At 39.3% G+C, this 21874-nt stretch overlaps 1 protein-coding gene across 1 annotated transcript in view; it reads left to right on the forward strand.

Annotated features, from left to right (window-relative positions):
* Positions 1-1122: 1122 nt before the first annotated feature.
* The window catches only part of ptch1 (patched 1), a 59328-nt gene continuing 38576 nt past the window's right edge, over positions 1123-21874 (forward strand). Inside the window, exons 1-7 of the mRNA XM_065247206.2 lie at positions 1123-2584; positions 3585-3777; positions 17612-17801; positions 18867-18936; positions 19041-19132; positions 20464-20662; positions 20991-21112. Of these exons, the coding sequence (XP_065103278.1) occupies positions 2417-2584; positions 3585-3777; positions 17612-17801; positions 18867-18936; positions 19041-19132; positions 20464-20662; positions 20991-21112 (1034 nt within the window). The 5' untranslated portion in view covers positions 1123-2416. The remainder of the gene's footprint in view (positions 2585-3584; positions 3778-17611; positions 17802-18866; positions 18937-19040; positions 19133-20463; positions 20663-20990; positions 21113-21874) is intronic.

Below are 21874 nucleotides of genomic sequence, written 5' to 3' on the forward strand. Positions count from 1 at the left end.
CAAACACATCTGTAAGATTGAGCACAACCTTGTGCTACAGAGTAAACAAGGGAAAAGTCATGGGTACATCACAGTAGTGGGAACCAATGCAAACTAAAGGACTGCTGGATAGACTGAGTGAAACAGAGCCCAAGAAAGATCATATACTGTAGCTCAGAATCCAGCGCAGGACGCTAATTACTAGTGGTCCTTTTTTTTTAAGGAAAATAATATGGCTATGATAATCTCCTGATGGTGGGGTGGGATAGGAAATGGATTCTTAATAACTTATTTTCATACTAATGTGAAAGCTTTCCTTCCTATAGTCCCCTAAACCGATGATATCACCACTTTGAGAATTGTTGGGTGTTTATATAGCACTGTATAGCTGCTTGTATTTGCATTAGTTTGTGATGAATAACATAGTTTGTGTTTACAAGAATATTCAAGAATGTGATGTAAAACTAATTAAGATTATCAAAGGGTGTCTTTGAGACAAATTTCCCATTCTCTTTAGTTATTAACTACTTTTATGAGTGTTATGCATAGCATAAAAGCTATGTCATGTTTGCACAACATACTTAATGAAGAAAGGCAGCAAGACAAGGAATTCCCATGTTTTGGCACAAAGCTGTTCAAAACTGTAACCCACCTGTGCACTATAAAAGACAACTCTCATTAATTGCATTTTTCTTTTGCCCTGTAGCCAGGAGTCAGTGCTTTCAGTATGGCCAATATCCAAACTGCCCAGCTGGTACTAGGAAAGGGAAGTAAATACAAGTAGACAATTTAATTCAGTAATTCTGTACTTTCTTTAGTACCGTACATAAAACATTGTGACCTTGTCTGTGAAAATCCAGCTAAATGTATTTTTTTGTGGTTTACTGTTTTCTACATAAAATCATCCTATAAAATAAAAAAGAACATTCTGTGGAAATAACCTTTATATATTTAATATATTGACTAAGACAATGGCAAAGACTAAAATCAATATAAAATCAATCAAACTTTGATGCGGCTAATCTCATAGATTATAAAAATGTAGCCTGTTTTTATGTTTAATCAGTATTACATATTTGTGTAATATATAAACATACATAACTGTGTGTATAGAGTAGACCATTATTCTCAACCAGGGGCCTTAAAAAACTTCCAAGGGGCATCAAGGATGACTTTAAATTATTTAAAATTTAGTTAATTACCTTATTTAAGGTAAGCTGATGTAATACATAGAAGACACTTATTCAGTTGTGTTTGTTTATAGTAGTTATGCCAATCTCTAAAATACTTGATTGGGGCAATGGGGGGGCTTGAAGTCAAAAGAGGTTGAGATCCACATCCATAGACTCACACATGATCTAGGTGGCGCTATGTTAACATCTACACAAGTAAACATTTTAAACAAGCTCAAGTGCGGCTGTCACTGATCCATACAACATACAGAAAAGTAATGGAGAGCAATGTGACGTGTTATTATATAGATATTCCACTGCCTGCCAATAGCGTTTAAAAGAACATTTTACATTTAAGAAAGAGTAAATAACAGGTCGTTTTAGAAATACATTTATACATTTGGTTGATGTTTTTATCCGAAGCGACCAGTGATCGGGGTGCTGATAACAAAATTATCTACCAGGCTAGCTAGAAACACTATAAATTCTTTAAATGTTAACTGTAATACGAAAGAAGAATTAAAGAAAAAAAAACACAAGTTCCGTTGCGTATCCATGTGTCTCCTCCTGCGTGGTTTTCTTCTCCCAAAATTTTCTTAAAGTACTTCAGAAAGCCTCGGGTATGTCCCAGCGTTCGGACCGTGCAAAAAGTGGGCCATGCTTCTTTAAGACTCCCCTGAAGTTCGAGATGCACACACGAGGGCTCGCGGCTTGGGTGGTCTCTCTACTTTGGTGAGCTGTTGCTAAGCAGCTAATAATAGTCGTGTTTGCTGAGTAATTTTTGCCCTTCTGGAACCAATCAGATCCCAGGAACTCCGGCCATCTGACAGCCCTGGGGGCGGGGTTTCGACCCGTTCTTTGCCACGCCCCTCCTCCTCTGTCTCCGAATGGAGAGCGATCTTTTTTCACATCTATTGAATCTCTCAGAGATCGACTTGTCGCGCGGCCTGAAGAGGGACCACATAGATCACAGAATGCTTGAGCCACCGAGGGATCGTCGTTTCCATAGCATCCACTTCGCCTTCTGATATCACAAACTTTTAAGAAGACGGCGTGAAAGTGGGGAATTGCTGGAGACCTCCCGATTCGCGAAATGTTGGAATGGAAGGCGCAGACTCCGACTCGCCGTCTCAAACAGGAGTATGAAGTGCTTCGCGGATCTGGGATCAACGAGAGAGAAACTTGGTTTTCTTCGGATATCGCACAACGCTCACGGGAAAATACACTAGCGCGGAAAACGAGCGGTTCGGCGCAGACTTTGCAACATGGCCTCGGCTGTTAATGTCTCCTCCGAGCAGGAAAACAGAGACCCCGATCGGCCGAGGTTAACGCGGAGAAATAGGGGGAACTATCGGATCGCCGCAGCGGATTTGGAGTATTTGCAGCGGCCGAGTTATTGCGATGCCGCATTTGCGTTGGAGCAAATATCAGAGGTGCATTACATTTGTCCCTTTTGCATTTCGTATTGTTGGAAATGTTCCGAGAAAGGGGCCAACTTTATTGAAGTCGCTAGGTAACGGGATAGCCACGGCACCGATTGGGGTGTCCTGAAGAAGAGAGTCTATGCCCGAAGCAACCTGTAACCTTGCACGAGATTCCCCGTTGTGTATTGCATTTGATCTCCGTTATGTTGACATGTAGATTTTTGATAAATAGCATTGATTGATTTTTAGAGGGCAAAACATCTGTCAGATGTGAACCTCGTGCGTGAAAGCCTAAGCTCCATCCCCAAAAAAGTGAATGTTGTCTCTAGTTTAGTTTGTGATGTAGCACACTTGGCACTAACGTACTGACTAAAACCCCCAGACATTACTACTATAGGATCTACTACACGGGCACGGGGAGTAGTTTTCGTCCCGTGTTGCTCGGGCACAATCCATGTGGCTGCCCTCTTCCGTTCACAAATATTGTCGTAACTCCCTCTGTGATGGCTGCAGCACTTCCCAAATCCCATCACTTAGCATCCCTTCAGCCATGCGAACCACGTGCATCGCCAACATTATATTTCTTTGCAACTTACAGTCCATTGTCCTAATTAAATGTCTAAAAGATACAAAATGTCACGTTGCATGAATGTTTAGATTGTCTCGTCTGTGCGCGTGTCTACAAACTTATTGAGATGCAGGGCCCTTCTATTTGAAAGAAAGTGCAAGTAGTGTTTGAAAGCATTTCGAATGTTACTTTGAAGTCCCTGTTAGGGTGTTGCATAAAAAAAATCACATATAATTAGTTTGTTTACTCAATTTCAAGTTGTTTTTTAAAAGCATAATCCAATGGTGCCTGCCCCCTTGTGAACTGTCAGTTTTTATTTTATGCAATTCAGACAAAACCCTAATAATATATAAATGTTGATCGAATTTTCTATGCGTGTGTTTTTTAAGGCACTGATTTTAGTAGAGAGTTTAATATTTGGTCTCTCTTGTCTTATCGTAGGGGAAGGCGACTGGAAGGAAAGCACCGCTGTGGCTGAGAGCAAAGTTTCAAAGACTTTTGTTTAATCTCGGCTGTTACATACAGAAGAACTGTGGAAAGTTTTTAGTTGTGGGCCTTTTAATATTTGGAGCTTTTGCTGTTGGTTTAAGGGCAGCTAATTTGGAGACGGACGTGGAGAAACTCTGGGTAGAAGGTAAGCTTATACACTTTATTTTACTTTTAAGTGGTTTTCCTGCAAGTGTTATGTATAGACAGACCTGAAGCAGTGGTTCGGGGGTTGTCATGTAAACTGGATGAATTGTTTATTGTACAGTAGTCTGGCAAAAATCCAAATTAAACGTGCAAAGAATGTAATTCGGTTTAATTCGCCTTTACGCTCGTAAACGCGTTTAGTTTATGGAAACGTAGTAGCGCACGCGCCTCCTCAGCGCGTGCCGATTGTTCCCAAGGTACATCGCTGCGATTCACTTAAGATTTTTGTGAGTGTGTTCAACGCGAATAGATTTTGTCAAAGCCGCCATTTTGTGAGTGTGTGTGAGTCCGTATGTGTGTGTCTGCCTCCAGCAGTTGAATCTGATCCGCGCTGTGTGTGTGGTCCTGTTTTGGACCGTTTTCAACTTTCCAAAAAGATTTGCCTCACAGTTTCGGGAGTAACCGAGCGAACAACAGGCAGAAGCTCACAACCGATCCCTACACTAACCACAGTTCACATGTAGTTAAAAGAAAGTTTGAAGAAAGTTGATTTATTTTATGAATAAGTCAATTGTGAGATGTTGGGGTCGTAGTGTGGGTGGTGATTTTTTTAGGGGGAGGGGCAATACTCCTTTCTGCTTTGATCTACATTCCTGCAGTTTAAGAACCTTTGATATGATCATAGAGGATATGAGGGAATTCCTTAAAATTGATCGTACAGTGATTATTTCTATTTTAAATTATATTAATCGAACAAGTCTTGCATGTTTTTTTTTGAGATTGTAAATAAACTATGTTATGTATGTACAGCATTGGACTGTTTTTAAAAGTATCTGGTAAATGAATAAATGTAGCCTAAAAGTAAAAAAGCACAAAAATGCATGTTATTGTGTATGAAACAGATACATGTTATGTTGCAGCACTTGAAAGTTCTAATATTATAGAACTTATTGACTATAGTCTTTTTGCCTATACATACAAATACATTTGGCTTTGGGTTGGGATGTTTTACTTGCATATGTACTTTTTAACAGAAGTGTTTATTAAGTGTTATAAATAATCTTAATGTTTTCATTTATGAAAGAAAGGAAAGCGTTCACTTTATTAACCTGCTATGTAACAGAAACTTTTTCACCCAAAGCAACTTAAATGACACTAGCTGTGTTAAATTGGTTATTTAAATGCCTTGCTTAAGGCTATAATAGTAATTGAACAGGTAGGGTTTTTCTGAGGCTTTACACATTTTTGGTGAACCCTAGATGAGATGCTTTTATGCAGCAGTAGCATAGATTGCATGTAGCAGTCAGTTTTTGCAGTAATGCTAAAAATAATAAGCAAGTAATTTATTAAACAAGTGTTTTGTAATCTATAGATATCTATAGATGTTTTACCAGTATTTGATATTTATTTAATATTAAAGATAAACAGCTAATATTAAAAACTAGTTAAATATTCTCTTAATGTATATGTTTTGATATGTATTGATCAGAACTATAGGCTATGTTTATAGGGTGCATGTAATAAATACAGTATAAACTTTTTATTACATAGCATATTATATTTATAGCAACATGTGTAAGGTTTCTGTAAATTTAGTTATTTTATAATTCTGTAATTTTTAAATGATGTGCCTTTTGCATTTTTGTTTATATTGTAAGGTGCATAACATGATTGGAAACAACCTGGCATTGCAATATTTTATTCTTCTGTGATATATTTTGCAATGTGAAAAATACAGGACGACTTCACCTGATGACATAAAAGCTTAATTAAGACTAATTAAACATTCTAGAATGATTTTATAGGGTTTTGCACTTTAATAGAAAATAATAAGCTGTTTCAAAATACTATGCATTTCTCATAGTTGCACTCATATGCTCGCAGAGCCTCCACGTCAACAATGTGCACCAACAAACTTGATGTAACAGTAAATCGAAATAATTTACGTCATATAAAACGCTGCTAGTTATGGTTAGTTAGGGTATGCTAGTTTATTGCATTATTGATACATGTTTGCCTAGTTAATACACTGCATGTTTTGCAATGTAATTATTATGAATGCACACATTTCCATGCCAAGGCTAAAACAATACATTGTATTGCCATAATACATAACTTGTTGTACATTTTGATGATTCTGAACATTAACATGTATTGTTACCATACTGTTAAATGCAAGTCTTGACATAGTGTTTACTTCCACATTTCCTGTTTAAGACATGCTGGAGGTTTGCAGATGAAGTATGACAGTCGGTTGCTGGAGACACACTCACTCGCACCTCAGCTGTTCCCATGTCGAGGCGCATGACAGCTTCCAGATGCAGTAACATTGAGATCTATTTGTTTAGATTAAACTCCACAGCTGAGAGATAGATTAGTTCTGGCCGGCCAGGTTCTGCACTGGGAGATGTCGGCCCAGCGTCCATTAGGATGCATGTTTATGTTTCGTTTGGAACGGTATTTTGCTAGCGACCTCCATATGACCCTTCGGTGAAGCTGTTTCTCGTACCCTCCCTAAGTTCAGCTTGAATGGGATTCAGCGTGATCTCATGTGGTCTTTCATCACTTGCCATTGATGACTGTGCGGTCCAACCATTATAATTTGTTTGGTTGCTCTACAGATTTTTAGCGTTACATGATTGATGTAGATAATGTTGTCATAGTTTATCGAGTCAACGGCTGTATCATCTCGCTGAACGTAGCTTTGATGTCTCTGACTATAATGAGTTGTGGAGACTTGTGCAGCTTTCCAGTTATTTCTATATATAAGCGTATTTTATTAAAACATTTTAGGTGATATGTGCAGGCCAGGGTCATTTACACAACCTTAAAGTTTTTAAAGAAAACACCAGCAACGCCTGAATTTAATTAAAACTTTTTCACGTAAACATTCGCCTTCCTGTACTCCTTCCCCTCCTGGTTGCTTTTAAGAGGAGTGAAATCATTGAGATATCAGAATTTGGGTTGTCCCTTTCTCTTTTCTTCTGGGGTAGGAGGGGTAGCGTGAGGCTCGGGGCCACAAGGATGTGTCCCTTAGGACCTGAGGTCATCGAGTGGAGACTCCGCTATTTAAAAGCTCATCTGATACCGGCTACATGACCCGGGTGCAGAGTGAGGGGTTCCAGCTAAGGGCTATGGATGATGAGAGAGGGTCCACTAGACTGCACATACGCTAGCCCTTCAGCGGACCTGTGGCTTGATCGATTTGATGTCACCTAATGGTTAATTTCAGCACCACAATTTTTCATGTACCCAGCAGGGGGCAGTGTAAAGTTATTAGAGATCAGAGATTAATATACAGTAAATCTCATTAATAATTTGTGGGTTTTTTGTTATGTATAAAGTGATTGTTTGTTTGTTGATGAATAGTTTTTGTATTCCACGATTTACTGTGAATAGAACCATTAAATTACACTGAAAAAGGATGTTTACCATTACATTCAACAGAAGCGTTCTTTTATATAACATTGAGGATTTTTTTATCTGCAGTACATTTTGTGAAGAAGTTGCTTTTTAATATTGAGGAAGTGGCTCTGGTGTACTTTGTGGTGAGGAGAACAGGATCTAGAGGAATTTTCCCTGTTTTGATGTGCATGGGAAGGCTTGGACACACATGGCTGAACTGTAAGAGATGTATGTGCAGCCCTGAGGGCTTCTGGTTTGAAGTTTGGCTAACCCAAGCTGCTGAGAATGTGTCCTGTGTTCCCACCCTCAGAAGTCACCTTAATCCTTAACTCTCTAGCGGTGCTTCATCTTAAACGAACATGTTCAGACTAAACAGAAAAAAGTATGGTTGCAATGTCATTGTATGGTTTAGTACAATATGCTTTTTATGTAATGTAACGTGTGATGGCATATGTTTGACTGGATATTTTTTTTGCAGGAAATGTGTGGACTGTTTGCTTGCACACAAGTTACTATGAAGTATGTAGTTGCCAAGGTGCTCTTGGTAGTTGGTTATTGGCTCTAAGTTTTATTAGGACCTAGGTGTGGCACAGGACCTGTAATGGGATATAAAGTATTTTGCTTGTTCTTCATCTGCTAGGCAAAAGTCCAGTTGCTTAGAAAAGTAATAGCTCGCCTTTCAACACAATCCATGCCATATTATAATATTTATGTTTGTGGGTTTTTACGTTTTGTTTTTGAATATTGATAGAGAAAGTAACCCCAAGTTGTAAAACGGACGCAAGTGTGTGGAAGCATCCTGACAGCCCTCCAATTCCTGTGTTTATATTCTGCATACCTTTACTTCGTGTTATTCAAAAAACAGAGACACCGAAATGACGGAAAAGACTCTCTCCCTCTTGCTTCCCTCACTTTTCTTCCGAAATGTTATTACTGCACTTCAGCCCACCCCTCGCCCCCCCACCCCGATCTCCTCTCCTTACACTGACACACACACACACACAAAGTTACACACACTCCCACACCCCCTTTCACTTGGGAGTCCAGCCCTGGGATGCCAGATGTATTACAGAGTGAAGCGCAGCAATGTAAACACTGAGTCCTGCCATGGATGCCGGGTGGTCCGGCCCTCCCTCTTTCCACCCTCCCTCTCTTTCTCTCTCTTAGGGGCGGAGGACTTTGCGAGAGGGGGAGGGGGATAGAAGGAAGGAGCATAGTAGCTGAAGTGTTATTTGTGTTTTGGCTGGAACTCCAGTTTTTCGGCAATTGGTCCTTTGCAACGTACTGTACATCTCACTTAGTGCATCTGAAGTATAAATAAAGTTAAATGTTTTGTTTTGGAATGCTTGGCGAACTTGGAGTACTTAAAACATGGCTGCTGTTAGTTGTTTAAGCTTTGCTGCTTGCTTGTGTGATAATGTTTTAATGGCAATGAAGAATGAAGGTAATAATTTAAATGAAGTGGTTAAAAAAGTTTTGGTTGGTCAGTTTATTTGTAGTAGGTCATGTAAGCATACTTGGACATGTGAATATGTCATATAGTACAATTTACACTCCGAACTGTGTCGATTATACGTTTATTATACCACGGGTCTGTTGAATGCTGTATTCTGATTGGCTGAGAAACGTTCCGTGGGTATGCATTAATTTCTGATAACCGCACACCTAACTTTTCAAATGTCTTAAAAATAAGCACCAGAGCAATGTTTGTGGTAACCGTGGTATAAGACTCCGGTCCTTTGAATTATTTGAAACTCCGCTTCGCGTCGTGCCGCATTGCACCTTGGGTGTGCATTATTTTCTTATAATTCAATGGCCCGTCGTCAATTATTCCTTACATAGTCATTCTGTGGTTGAATATTTTTTTGCATAATGTCGCATTTACCCAATCAGAATCAAGTATTCTGGGGCGTGGTAAAATATGCTATTTGAAAGAATCCTGGAAATCAGGAAAATGTCCCAGTGATATCTTATTTTGCTGGAGCTCGCTGAGTGTTTGGGTAGGTGCGCACACAGAACCACCCCCCAACCTTGAGCGCTCAAGAACACACACACACTTTTCCCTCTTGCTTTTTGTTGCGGTGCGATCCAGTTCATTTGAATAGTTTTTTCTTAAGAGGAAGGGATCTGAATGAAGCCAGCAACGTGGAAAAATCTACCTATTCAGGCCCCTCTGAATGTACATCTCTGGATTTCAGTAAGCTGTATTTGTAGGCAGCGGACTGCTAAATACATCCATTTTTCGTGGTGCAGATCTGGACAGGTGATTAGCATAATTAGAGGAGAGCAGGCCATACATATGGTAATGTAGTGTGGAGTAAATGGCAGCTGCGGTGTAAAATTTGTGTCAGGGGTCGAGCAGGCTGCTTGGGGGCATTGTGCTACAGCTGCGGGTCAGGGACTCTCTCTCTCTCTTCCTCGCTTTTTCTCTCTCTCTCACTTTCGCTTTCCTCCTCTCTCACCCTTGATATTCCCTCTGTGAAAGGATAAGTGCTTGGTGGAGGTCAGTGCATGGACAGCCGTTACAGGACTTAACATGTGTGCAGGACATTAACAGGAGGTGCTTTGTTCGAATGTACAGTATTGTTATTAACATCTGTGTGTGTTATTTTTGCCACCAAGCCCTATTTTTCTTTAGCCAAGTGAAGCTCATCAGGTGCGTAAATGCGTTGATTTAGATGCGAACTCAGGGCCAGCGGTATGTCAACATCGGAGCGTCATGGTTTATGTTGGGATGTGAGTTGTGCGAGGGAGAGAGTTCATGTCGCTTTGACCCAGTACAGAAACTTCCGTGCGACCACAGGGGGTCTCTCTGAGTTTGAGTCTAATCCAGCTAATCCCGCCTGCAACACAGTCATAAAAACTGCCTCCCTGTGCCGACATTGCCACACACAGCCCCTTCCTCCGGCCCCTCCTAAAAAAGTCCCGCACCAGCCACCATAACGCACACCCCCATCAGGGAGCAGCCCCACTAACTCCTCCTGGCCCTCCAGCCGCGTGATTGGCGTAGTCGGTAGGATGAAGTAGTGGGCGGTATTGGAGCTAGCAGTAGCGTGGAGTTATGTCATGCTCTAGAAGGGGTTGAGTGCAGTGGTTGTGGTGGGGGGGAGTGGGTGGGATATTTCTTTTGTATGGTACCCCACACACCCCTCTGAAATGGGCCACTCAAAAGCCACTCTGCAGCTGAATGGTGAGAATAGCAATGCGCTGCTTGAAAACTATGAGCAAAGGAGGATTCCTTCCAATGGCAGCTCCCCCTGTTTGTGAAAGGGAGGTTCAAGGGTTAATGTTATGCAACAAGCTGAATGGGCCTAGCGGAGGCACCAACACACACTGACATGCACACCAGATTCACGGCTGCCCCGTTACCCTCCTCACCAAGAAAAATTGTTCACTGACACTTCAGCTGTGGGATATAGAGAAATATGTTTTGATTTTACAGTTACAGTCATAGATTGTTTAACGTAGCTAAAGTCTGCTGATTTGTATATAGGCAACTCAGCTATAGATTTTAGTTTGTTTCATGCTTTTCATGTTATGTTGCTTTATTATGACGTAAGGCCTGTTTACACCAAGGATGATAAAGATAAAGTTTTAAAAATCGTTTTAAATTTAAGAAAACAGCCACGTTTCCAACTATAATGATAACAATACTGAGGAACAATATCGTTTGGATTACTTTTTTAGAGAGTTTTTCTTCTAGCTGATGAACGATAAAATGTTGACAGCCAATCAAAATCTATTCAAATTGCTCACACAGTTATAATAAAAGACTGCATAGAAAAACATATCTTGGAGGGTCGATTGGTTTGGAACATTGGAGAGGGATGAGGTATCAATTGTATTTGTTTTCATTAATCATTGTATAATATTGGAGGGGGGTTGTAATTGTAGGGCCCTATGAAGTTCGTCTCAACAAACGGACGGCGTTTATAGTCCAAAATCAACACAGCGTAAAGGAAAGAAGTCATGGTTCGCTCAAACAACCCTGGTGCTTGTAACATCAAAGCATAATTAGTCTGCTGTGTTCTGGGCTTTGACGAAACCTGTTTGCGCTCTAGAGGCCACGCTTGTCATTGTTTGCAATGCATAACGAGAAATGGACGTATCTTTCTTTACGTCCAACATTACACCAAAGGAAAATGTGCATTTCTGTCAATTGTTGATTAATGAAATGAGTAAAATGGGTTTTAAAAATGACAATGCAAAATTTTTATTTTTATGCTTGTATTCTGTGACTCTATCCGCGTTTTCCGCATTGCGGAAATCATAGGACCCTATATTTGCTAATTTTGATTAAAGTTGGGTTACCTTTAGGGTTGGGTATCGTTTGAATTTGAACGATTCCGGTTCCAATTTCAATTCCTTGTTTCGATTCCGGTTCCTAAAGATTCTCGATTCCGATTCTTTTAAGAGGAAGGGTCAAAAAAGTTTAGGATATTTTAAATGAGCTAGCTAACCAATGGTCTTTCTGAAGGAAATAGTCTGACCTTCTCCATCAATTTGAATATGAACTTTATACTTTTTGTGAACTTTACTATGAATTTCTCTCAGGGCTGTTTTCAACTACAATATGTACATCAAATCTATGAACTTGAATATAAATATAATAAATTATGAATATATTTTCTCAGGGGTAAACTTTCCTCAAGAGAGCTTTTTTTTGAAAACCTCATGAAAACACATTTACATATGAGTGTATGATGCTGCAGGTATGTTACCGTGCTCCCACTGATGGGCTAACCTGGTGCAGAATAGAAACAATAAGAAACAAACCCAGTCCAGATTAGTAGCAGGTAAAGTATAAAATCAGAAACCGTTATTGTTTAGAAAAATTATCATATCTGTCTTCTCAGGCAGTATGCATGAGCATTTTAGACTGATAGTATCTCCTGCTGTGTGAAGAAAACACGTTCGCTCAGCACATCGCGGAGTTGTGGAGTCACCGGCTAACGTTCGCAATCTCAGTTCGTAAATTGTCTATGAAAAAATACGTTGGCTAATTTGTTAGCTGCCTCAATGTTGCCGCAAGATATATTTATTGTATATGTATTGTTTCACCGGATTTGGACTGCAGTGCAGTCACTGCGATGCCAGGCTAGGGGTCGGAGCCAGAGAAAGAGGCAGCGGAGGACGTGTGGACACACTCCTATGCACGAAACAATGTTGCCGCAGATGTTGCATTTTGCCGAGATTTCATGTCTGTTTAGAAAAGTGAAGTCGCACTTTGGACGGCCGACGCACGCCATCCATGTTCGACTCTCTAGGTCAGGGGTTCTCAAAGTTTACATTCAAAGGTCCAAATCTGAATTCTCATCATTTTCATTGGTCCGGAAAAACTGGTTATCACAAAAATTGTCAAGCATGGTAATAACTTTATGTAAATAATTTGTTTGTATAAGAAATCAACACAAATAGTTTGGGAAACACATAACAAGTGTATTTTGCATTTAAAGTAAAAACATTTTTTAAACATAAACACAAGAAATATGCCAAAAGTAACCAGGTGTAAAATACAGAGCAACCTAATTAGAGAAATGGCAGAGTTTGTTTTCCATCAGATGCATAAACCATGGCAAAAAAAGTGTGGTTGGTAGGCAGAGACACTGACCAAAATTAGGGGTGCACCTATAAATGGGCTGATGATGCTTGCTATGCTTCTCAATGAATTACGGTGAAATGCCGCTACATCCAAAAGCCAGGGGGCGCTCTCAGGCAGAAACTTAATATGCGCTGCAGACGAAGAACCAGACGCAGCTCCAGGAAATGGCTGAAGGATATATTTATATTGCTGTTCTTCAAACCTTTTCAGGTATTTCATGATAATAAAGAATATGTATAAAGATTATGTTTGACGAGTGTTGCTTTTTCAAATGCATGTTTTAAACGACTCAAACCAACAGTGATTTCAGATTGATAAGGACTTTCTGATCAAAAGCCGTAGTACATGAAGTAGCTGTGCATAATATCTGGGTGTGATGGCTACAGCGTGACACAGGAAATTTTTTAATAACTCGTTTTATTTTCGGACCAGGAATACTCTTAAATCTAAAAAGAAAAGAAACTAAACGAATGGTTTACAAGTTTAATATGCATTTGTAAAGTAGCAAATGCACACATTTAATCAATCACATAGAAATTAATGCACTTGTACTATGAAGTGGACACGGGTCCGGATCAAGTCCGGACTTTGAGAACCCCTGCTCTAGGTTATGCCAAAACTTCTGGTGGACGCTTCTTCGTTGGTGTTCAGCTGTTTGTTTTTACGGTCGGCGGAAACTAGGAATCGAAATTTAAACTTTTGAACAATGCCGGGAAAATCACAAAGCTAGTCCCGGTTCCAATCGATACTCGATACCCAAGCCTAGTTACCTTCCATCCCCATGAAAAATATGGCATGGTTATCTTTACAGTTATCTTTGTAGTTATTGATATTGTTGTGAACAGGTCTTTTTGGGAATAATAATGTTCCTGTAGCTCAGCAGTAGACCATTGCGTTGGCAGGGGAATAGGTTGTGGGTTCAATCCAATTGAACACAAATACTGATAAAATGTATACCTTGCAATGACTCACATGCATGCATGTAAATGTACATAAATTATTATTATTATTAATAAACTATATATTGTTCTGAACTGTAGTTTAGAAGGTCAACGCTTAATAGAACGTTTGCTGCATTATGGGGATCTTTTTTTTTCAGACTGTAAAGTGAGTGACATGCATTGTCATGCCTCCTTCCTGTTAAATCCGCATGTCTTGGGGTACATCAGATAAGCCATTTATGACATCAAGGTGATTCGTTTTATGGTAATCCAGAAGAAAAACCTCTAATAGAAAAGCTGACATCCAAGGTTGTTTCATCCCAAAAACATGTTGGTGTTCCCAGGGCTTTCAAATCAGTAACATGTTCAGCTTGTTTGGGATGTAATCAACCTGGTACCAATAATCATGTTGAAGCAAAGCTCAGACTCGCTTAAATCTGCAATTAATGAGGGAAATTATAAACATGCCCTAAAACAAGATCAGATGTACATTTTGGGCCGGGAATAAAGAAATCTATTGCCTTCTTATAATGTTTCTCGACGTTTCCTCCATCGTGAATCTTTTTCTCAAGCTGGGTGGTCTGCCCCGAGAATAAAGCATGGTTATTTTTGACTTTAATACAATTACAACGGTTTGAAAATATTCAACCTATGTCTGTCTGGTGAATTGAAAACCATTGTTAAATTGAATTATAGCTTATAAGTTGTTACAGATTGTTTTACACAGCCCTTCCCCCAGAGTTGAAATGGGTTAATGAGAAAAAGACATTTTCTTGCTTTAGTTACCAGGGCATGATAAATGTTTCACTATCTTGACGTTTGTGAAGATTTTGCGGTTTCAGAAAAAAATAACAGAAAGATTAAATGATTGCAAATTGTTTTATTTTTTATTCTGTGTCTGCTTAAACAGCAGAAACTGAAACTGTTCTAGTATATGTGCATGTGTGAAAAAATCGAAATACTCAAACAAATTATTAAGAGGTTAGATGTAGTTATTGTCAAATGCAACTAGTTGTGAGGTGCAGTGTTGGGGGTAATGCATTACAAGTAACGCGCATTACGTAATAATATTACTTTTCTGAAGTAACGAGTAAAGTAACGCATTACTTTATAAATGTACACAATAATATTTGAGTTACTTTTTTAAGAAAAGTAATGTGAGTTACTTTTCAGTTTTATTAATTCAATTTAAAAATAAAATGTACTGAATTAAACTGAACATATTAACGTAGAATTATGAACTCTGTGCTCCTGAGCGGGAACAGTTTGAGTCAGAAACGGAGATGGCAGGCCAGAGCTCGACATTTTTGCGATTATAAAAAACACCTGCAAGGCCTGAAAGAGATCAAGCCTCAGCCAAGTAAGAAAAAGTAACGCAAAAGTAACGTAAGCATTACTTTTCATGGAAAGTAACTAAGTAACGCAATTAGTTACTTTTTTGGGGAGTAACTTAATATTGTAATGCATTACTTTTAAAAGTAACTTTCCCCAACACTCGTGAGGTGCATTAGGGCTTCAAAGCTGGCTGTGTAACTTCTTGCAAAAATAGTACTGTTTTTGGATAGTTTAAAATCACATCATTTATTACCATCTTATGATTAATTCATTGGGATAGCGGTTACCTTTGACTACCGGTAAGTTAGTTAAATACACTGAAATGTACACCTAAGCCCTGTTCAGACGGTAATTGTTTCTCGTCGGGAAGTAAATTTTTTTCAATATTTTCAGAGGGTTGTCAGTGAGGTAATTTAATCAAGGTCGTGTGATAATTTAATTTCCGTCCGAATCCAGATCTCTAAGCTTATAAAAGGGGAATCACTGCAAAAGTCATTCTGCATATCCTTTTAGACCACTAAATGCACCATATGGTAATATACTGCGCATTTATACTGCATCAGTGAAATGGCTTTCTTTGCTTCCATTTAAAAAAATTGCCACTGAAATGATAAGAAGTATATGGGAACAAAGTTTCACCATCGCTTCATTACAGTGAGTGGAAGCTGATATAAATAAAGAGAATAAAATAACAAAAATTCCATATACATATAATCAAGTATATCCAGGTCATGTGAGTAATCAGGGAAGTTTCGAATTATAAACTCAAACATCTACATGAATTTATCTTCACCCCAATGCATGGGTTTTATTTCGCAGGAGGCATGAAAATATATTTTCACATACATCTTCATGAAAAACATTTACTGTTCGAATAGGCCTCTAGGTGCATTCAAAATATCTTCGTTAAATTTACCTTCAAATTGGACTTAGCGTTGTAAAACAAGGTGCAATTCTATCCGCATGTTATACTGAATACAAATGTAACATTCTGATGCATGCAGTAGCTACACAAAAGATTTGGTGTTGCGTGGCATCCATAAATGCCGATATATTATCCCAGCAAGCAATTTTGCGTTTTAAAGACCGTCCAAATAGAGCTCAGACGTTTAGCCAAAATTTGGGCTGTCAGTGAAAATTTATAGATGTCTAGCCATAGCCCAGAAATAAATAAATAAATGAAACCAAACCATTTGTAATTACTGTTGACTTGGCGTACATAACGTAAAATCTCACAAGGTATTTTGGCAAAAAACGACATGTAACCAAATTCAAGCTTATTTTGGCTAAAAGTGGGTTACTCATAGACAAAATATATCAGATCTGTAGTTAACCTAGATTGTAAAATGATGGCTATTACTTGCTTGCTGGAATCACACTACAGCACATCTGTCTGATGTCTGACAATTCGGACTGTAAAAATGTCAGATTTTGTATAATATTACGAAGCAATCCTGCACCGTGGTTTGCCATTATCTTTATTCACCCTGCACATCAACACGGTGACAGAGAGTGATGGGTGATGTCACAGTCAACTAGTTGTCCAGTACCGTTCCCTTCACACAGCAGGGCTTCTTCGTAAATGCAGTTGTGAGTCCAAAAATTGTAAAAGTGTTAGTTGGTTGCCCCTTTTGTAAATAACCGAACTGTGTGTGAATGTAACCGTATTACAGATTTAAATATAGGTGTTACAGTCGTCTTCTGGTAGCCTAGACGATTTGGTCTGTAGCCTGAGGTTGATTGCGAGAAATGAGCCGATTACCTTTACTAGACTGTATTATTTGTTGCCAGCATTATGTGGTGCCGCTGAGTAACTGTAAAGTCTTTGTGAACCATGTTGCCTGCTTCTCAAGGGTGCTTGATCCTGGAAATGGAGAAGTCTTCTATTCTCAGAGGTCAGGTAGAGAGCGCGTGAAGAACCGACAGCTTTGAGAGGCAGGACTTGGACGGTGTTTAGCGCGACTCCGTCAAAGGCCGCTTTTGTAGCTGGTCCAGTGCGGACCTCAGATGTGCCAAACAAGGACTCTGCTGCACGACTGCAGCAAAGCTACCTGAGTGCTTATGCACATGTGTGCGCTCACAAATGTGCTTAGTTACACATGCTCGTAACTCATCAGCTTCGGTTTGAGAGCTGTGAAGAAGACTGCAGGTGTTATAGTGTGCAATGAAAGGCATTTTATTGTGGAGTTAACAGGACAGGTGGGAGCCGGTACATGTGTTTGCACAGATTCCTTTTCATCGAGCCTGAACCATATAATTGATTACCGTGAGATTTTGTTTGACCCTGTACGATAACACTGGGAATTATGATTGGTTGTCACTGTAACACTAAGTGAATAATTTTTTATCGTGAACATTTAATCCTTATGGGCTTTTTACTGCTTGTTGATATTGATGAAGCAATAAATAAATCGGGTATATACGCCAAATATAATATTAAACGTTTTTACTACCCCTACCCCCCAATTGCTTTTTGTCTCTACTGTGCCTATAAATAAAGTAATTTAACATTTTAACAACATTGAGATGCTTCCTCTATCTTTGTTTTACAGTTGGCGGCAGGGTGAATCAAGAACTCAAGTACACGCGGCAGAAGATCGGAGAGGAGGCCATGTTTAGTCCTCAGCTCATGATCCAGACGCCACGGCAGGAAGGTGCTAACATTCTGACGGTGGAGGCGCTAAAACAGCACCTCGACTCTGCCATCAAGGCTAGCAGAGTGCACGTTTACATGTACAACAGGTAACAACATGACTGGCTGTAAGGAGACATGGGGAGTTGTGTGTTAAATGAGTAGTTTGTTGAAATTTACTGACCCTCATGACTTATGTGTTGTTTCGCTTACGAAAAGAGCTCAGATGCAAAACCCTCTAAAGTTTTCTTGTAAATACAATTTTTGTTTGTTAGGTTCTTATGTTTTGGTTCAGTAATTGCACTTTATTGAAAAAAGTTATTAGTAACTGAAATGCCTTATTTTCACAAAAGCACTTTAGTCATTTCATTGGTTTTTAACCAATTTAAATGTATTTTGCTGCAAAGCCCTCTAAGTGCATGCAGGCTTTTTTGGCAAAAATATCCACTTCTAAAAAAGTTTCTAGTCATTTTCACAGTTTTTTCTGAATACAAGTAAAAGACTTAAAAAGGTTAATATCTTAATATATATATGTGCAAAATCTTTTTAACCGGGTAAACAAACTTGCAGCTGGACGATTGAAATCCGATGTACACACGGCATTATTTATTCAATTCTTCTTCTGTGCACTTAGAGGACTTTGCTGAAAAATTGCCTGTGGTGTTTAACGGATTCTCCCAACAAACCGGTATTTCTAACTGGCCTTAAGCTGGGATTAAGCGGATTTGAAGCGAAACTAGTTGATGAACGTATATGCACCAACAGCATTCGGTCAATATCATTCTCTCATTTTTGACAGAGGTGGTGTTTAGCAGCTTTTGCATCTGAGATCTTTATATATTAACCCTCTGGAACTGGTTTAGCAGGGCTCAACGAAATTTTTTTATACTGGCCCGATTGGGCCAGTGGATCAGGTTTTCACTTGCCCAGCCAAAATTTTCACTGGCCCCACCAAAAAAAGAGTTTAGTGTCACATATTTAAAATAATAATTCAAAAGTCAAATATAATTGTATACGTATACATTTTATTCATCATTTGTTTAGACAATTGGCAATTTTAAATGTAAACTCTAATTCTGAAATTTTACAATAACACCTTAACAAACGCAACAGTGTCCACAACGATCAATAAGGTAGGAGAAAACTCATGACAGTTTCTACCGTTGTATTTTCAGACAGTGGAAATTGGAACATTTATGCTACAAATCAGGAGAACTCGTCACAGAAACCAATTTTGTTGACCAGGTGAGGAAAGATTTTGGGTTTACTTTTTCTAAAAATGACGTTTAAGTAGAAATGTATGTACACTACCGGAGGTCTGTCACAGTAATACTGTATCCATTTTGTAGATTATAGAGAAACTGCACCCATGTCTAATCATCACTCCTCTGGACTGCTTCTGGGAAGGTGCTAAACTGCATTCAGGATCGGTCTACCTCCCGTAAGTAACACAGAAACGTCATGGTATTCGTTTGTGGCTTGATTTATTTGATTTTCATACTTTAAATCAATTTGACTTGCCAGAAAGGCAATTTTGAGAGATGTACAACCTTTTGTGAGTAGAGACAAATGAAAAAATGTACTTTCCTCAAACACCGCAATAAAAATGTTTTGTACACTCTCCAGTGGTGTTCTCGGTCTAAAAGCTGTTATTTTGATGTTGAACTTCACACGCTTGAGGCCTCGCACAATTGTTCCACTTAAATGCTGCAAATGGCTTCTTGCAGTACTCGGTAGACAACCACCAAGTCTGCAAAAGTTTTTCTGCCCTCCCCCCATACTCTCCTTCATCATAGATGGTAAATAAGGATTTTACTGTGTTCTGGTTGGAGGACTTGGAATAATGACTCAAGCCTGGTTAGGCACATTCAATGTGGTCTAAACCGCTACAGGCCTGCCAGAAGAGGAAGAGAGTGGAGCGCATGCAGAAAATGAAAAGTAAGATGGTGGATGGAAAGGTGGGGTTTAGAGGACATTCAGTGGACCATTAGAGGAGTAATGATGGACGTTGTTACAAAAAAGAAATAAAGAAGAAGGAGAACCCACAGCGTGGAAGGCCGTCCGAGGATAAAGACAAGACGGGAAAACCAATGACGGAATTGTGGGGAGAAAAGAGTGCTGAAAGAACCAACTTAGACGAGATGGCATGGAAATCACTGGAGGTTTGCGAAAATGCTCGACGGGCTGTCATCTGTGGGGAGATGCCGGGTACAGAGCGGGATCGGCCAGCGCTGCAGTATAATTAGAGCGGATTAAGATCGGATGAGCGGATTGATTCCATTTTCTCAAAGCTGTTATTATGGAGGTCGACTGAAATCCAATCCCGGCTGCATTTGTGACGTGTAGCGCCCGTCTATTCATAAGCCTGCAGAATTCCATCAAGTCAGACCTCGTCTGCAGTTACTGTATTATTTCAGACACACCCATTGTCGTAAAAAGTGGGGAAAGTCTATCACCACAAACAGTTTTAACTGAATTTACCAGACTCCATGTCAGTTCTTAATTCAATTGACCAGCAATATTTCATTGGTCAAACAGACTATGCTGACCTTCCATCTTTGTCCCCTTAGTTTTCTAGTGAACATCATGTCATATAATACCTGGTCTGTCTAACCTGAACCTACTGTTATTCATTTGACTATGATAAATTGTGGTTGGTACACAAAAAGTAACAATATTTATTTAGGAATTGAATGGTCACTGACCCAGAGACAGCATGATGTGATGTGATGAAGTCCACATGAGGGTAATCTGTAGTTTTCTTTAATTTAGTGGCAAACCTTCAATGCAGTGGACCAACTTTGATCCAATGGGATTTATTGCTGATCTGAAAGAGATGAAGATTCCAGTGGACACATGGGAGGAGATGCTGGTCAAAGCAGAGGTGGGTCATGGTTATGTGGACCGCCCCTGCCTGAACCCCGCAGACCCCGACTGCCCATTGACAGCTCCTAACAAGAACACAACACAGGTGAGTTCAGCACATAAGAGCAACAGTTTAAAATCATTTAAGAAACCTCCGTTCCTCAACTGCCATGATGCATGCAATGCCTCTGTCCCTGCTTCGATTCCCAGATGAAACCCACACTGATAAAATGTATGCATTGAATGCACTAAAAGTTGCCAAACGGATAATTTAATGTGATCATTTCCTATTAAGCTAAGTTGAGGATGTTTGTTTTTCAATTTTGATAGATCTCTCTGTTTACCCAGATGTGGCTACAGCTAAAGATTGGTTAATTAAAGCAATGTTGTTTTGCTTCTTGAGGTTTTGATTTATGATCAGTCATTTTCTTAAGCCTTTAGACGTGGCTCGTGTTCTGACTGGTGGCTGTTATGGGCTTTCCAAAAAGTACATGCACTGGCAGGAGGAGCTTATCGTAGGCGGGACCAAAAAGAACGACAGCCGCAAACTTCTTAGGTAAGAGACCACTTTGAGTTTTAAATACTGATGACATTTTAAGAAATGGATTTTACTTTAAAGGAACAGTACACCAAAAATCATGTTATCATCATGTAACTGACAGCTTTATTCACCATTTCCCTTCATTGGATGTTTTTTATACATTGACCGTGAGGAGGAATATGTAATAGAGATACCGTTTTTTATTAGTTAGCAGGGCTGTTGGACAGAGTTGAATAATTTTCAAGCATACGTACATAAATGTATTAAACATACAGTCTCTCTCTCTCTTTCTCTCTCTTACTCACTAACACATACAGTAAGAGGTTTGTCTTTTACTTTCCTGGCTATGTATAATCATTAGTAAACGGCATATTAGTATGCATTCCCACAGATTGAAGAAAGTCCACGCCTTTTGCCCCAAGAACAGTCCGTTTATCCCCCTAAAGCTGTTTAGGCTTCATTATAAAAAAAATGTCGTCATATGGCTCAAGAATGCTAATGTACAGCAGTGGTGGAAAAGATTCCTAAGTGGTTAGGAATTGTCCACTAAGATTTCTAGGAATTTTTTCATAGAAACCACTCCCACTCCTTTCCAAAAAGTGTTTGTTTAACAATATTATCCTGAGATTCCACTTGAGGGAGTCTGAACTCTATAGTTGGGAAAGTCTTAGCGTGTACTTTAGCGCGTTTATAGTTGTACTTAGTAAAAATATAGTACAAATGCTGGGAAATATCTTTCTTCATGACCTCAAGAGAATCTATAATTGTCAGTTCTTT

Source organism: Paramisgurnus dabryanus, chromosome 11 (genome assembly GCF_030506205.2).
Source record: "Paramisgurnus dabryanus chromosome 11, PD_genome_1.1, whole genome shotgun sequence".
NCBI classification, from domain to species: domain Eukaryota; kingdom Metazoa; phylum Chordata; class Actinopteri; order Cypriniformes; family Cobitidae; genus Paramisgurnus; species Paramisgurnus dabryanus.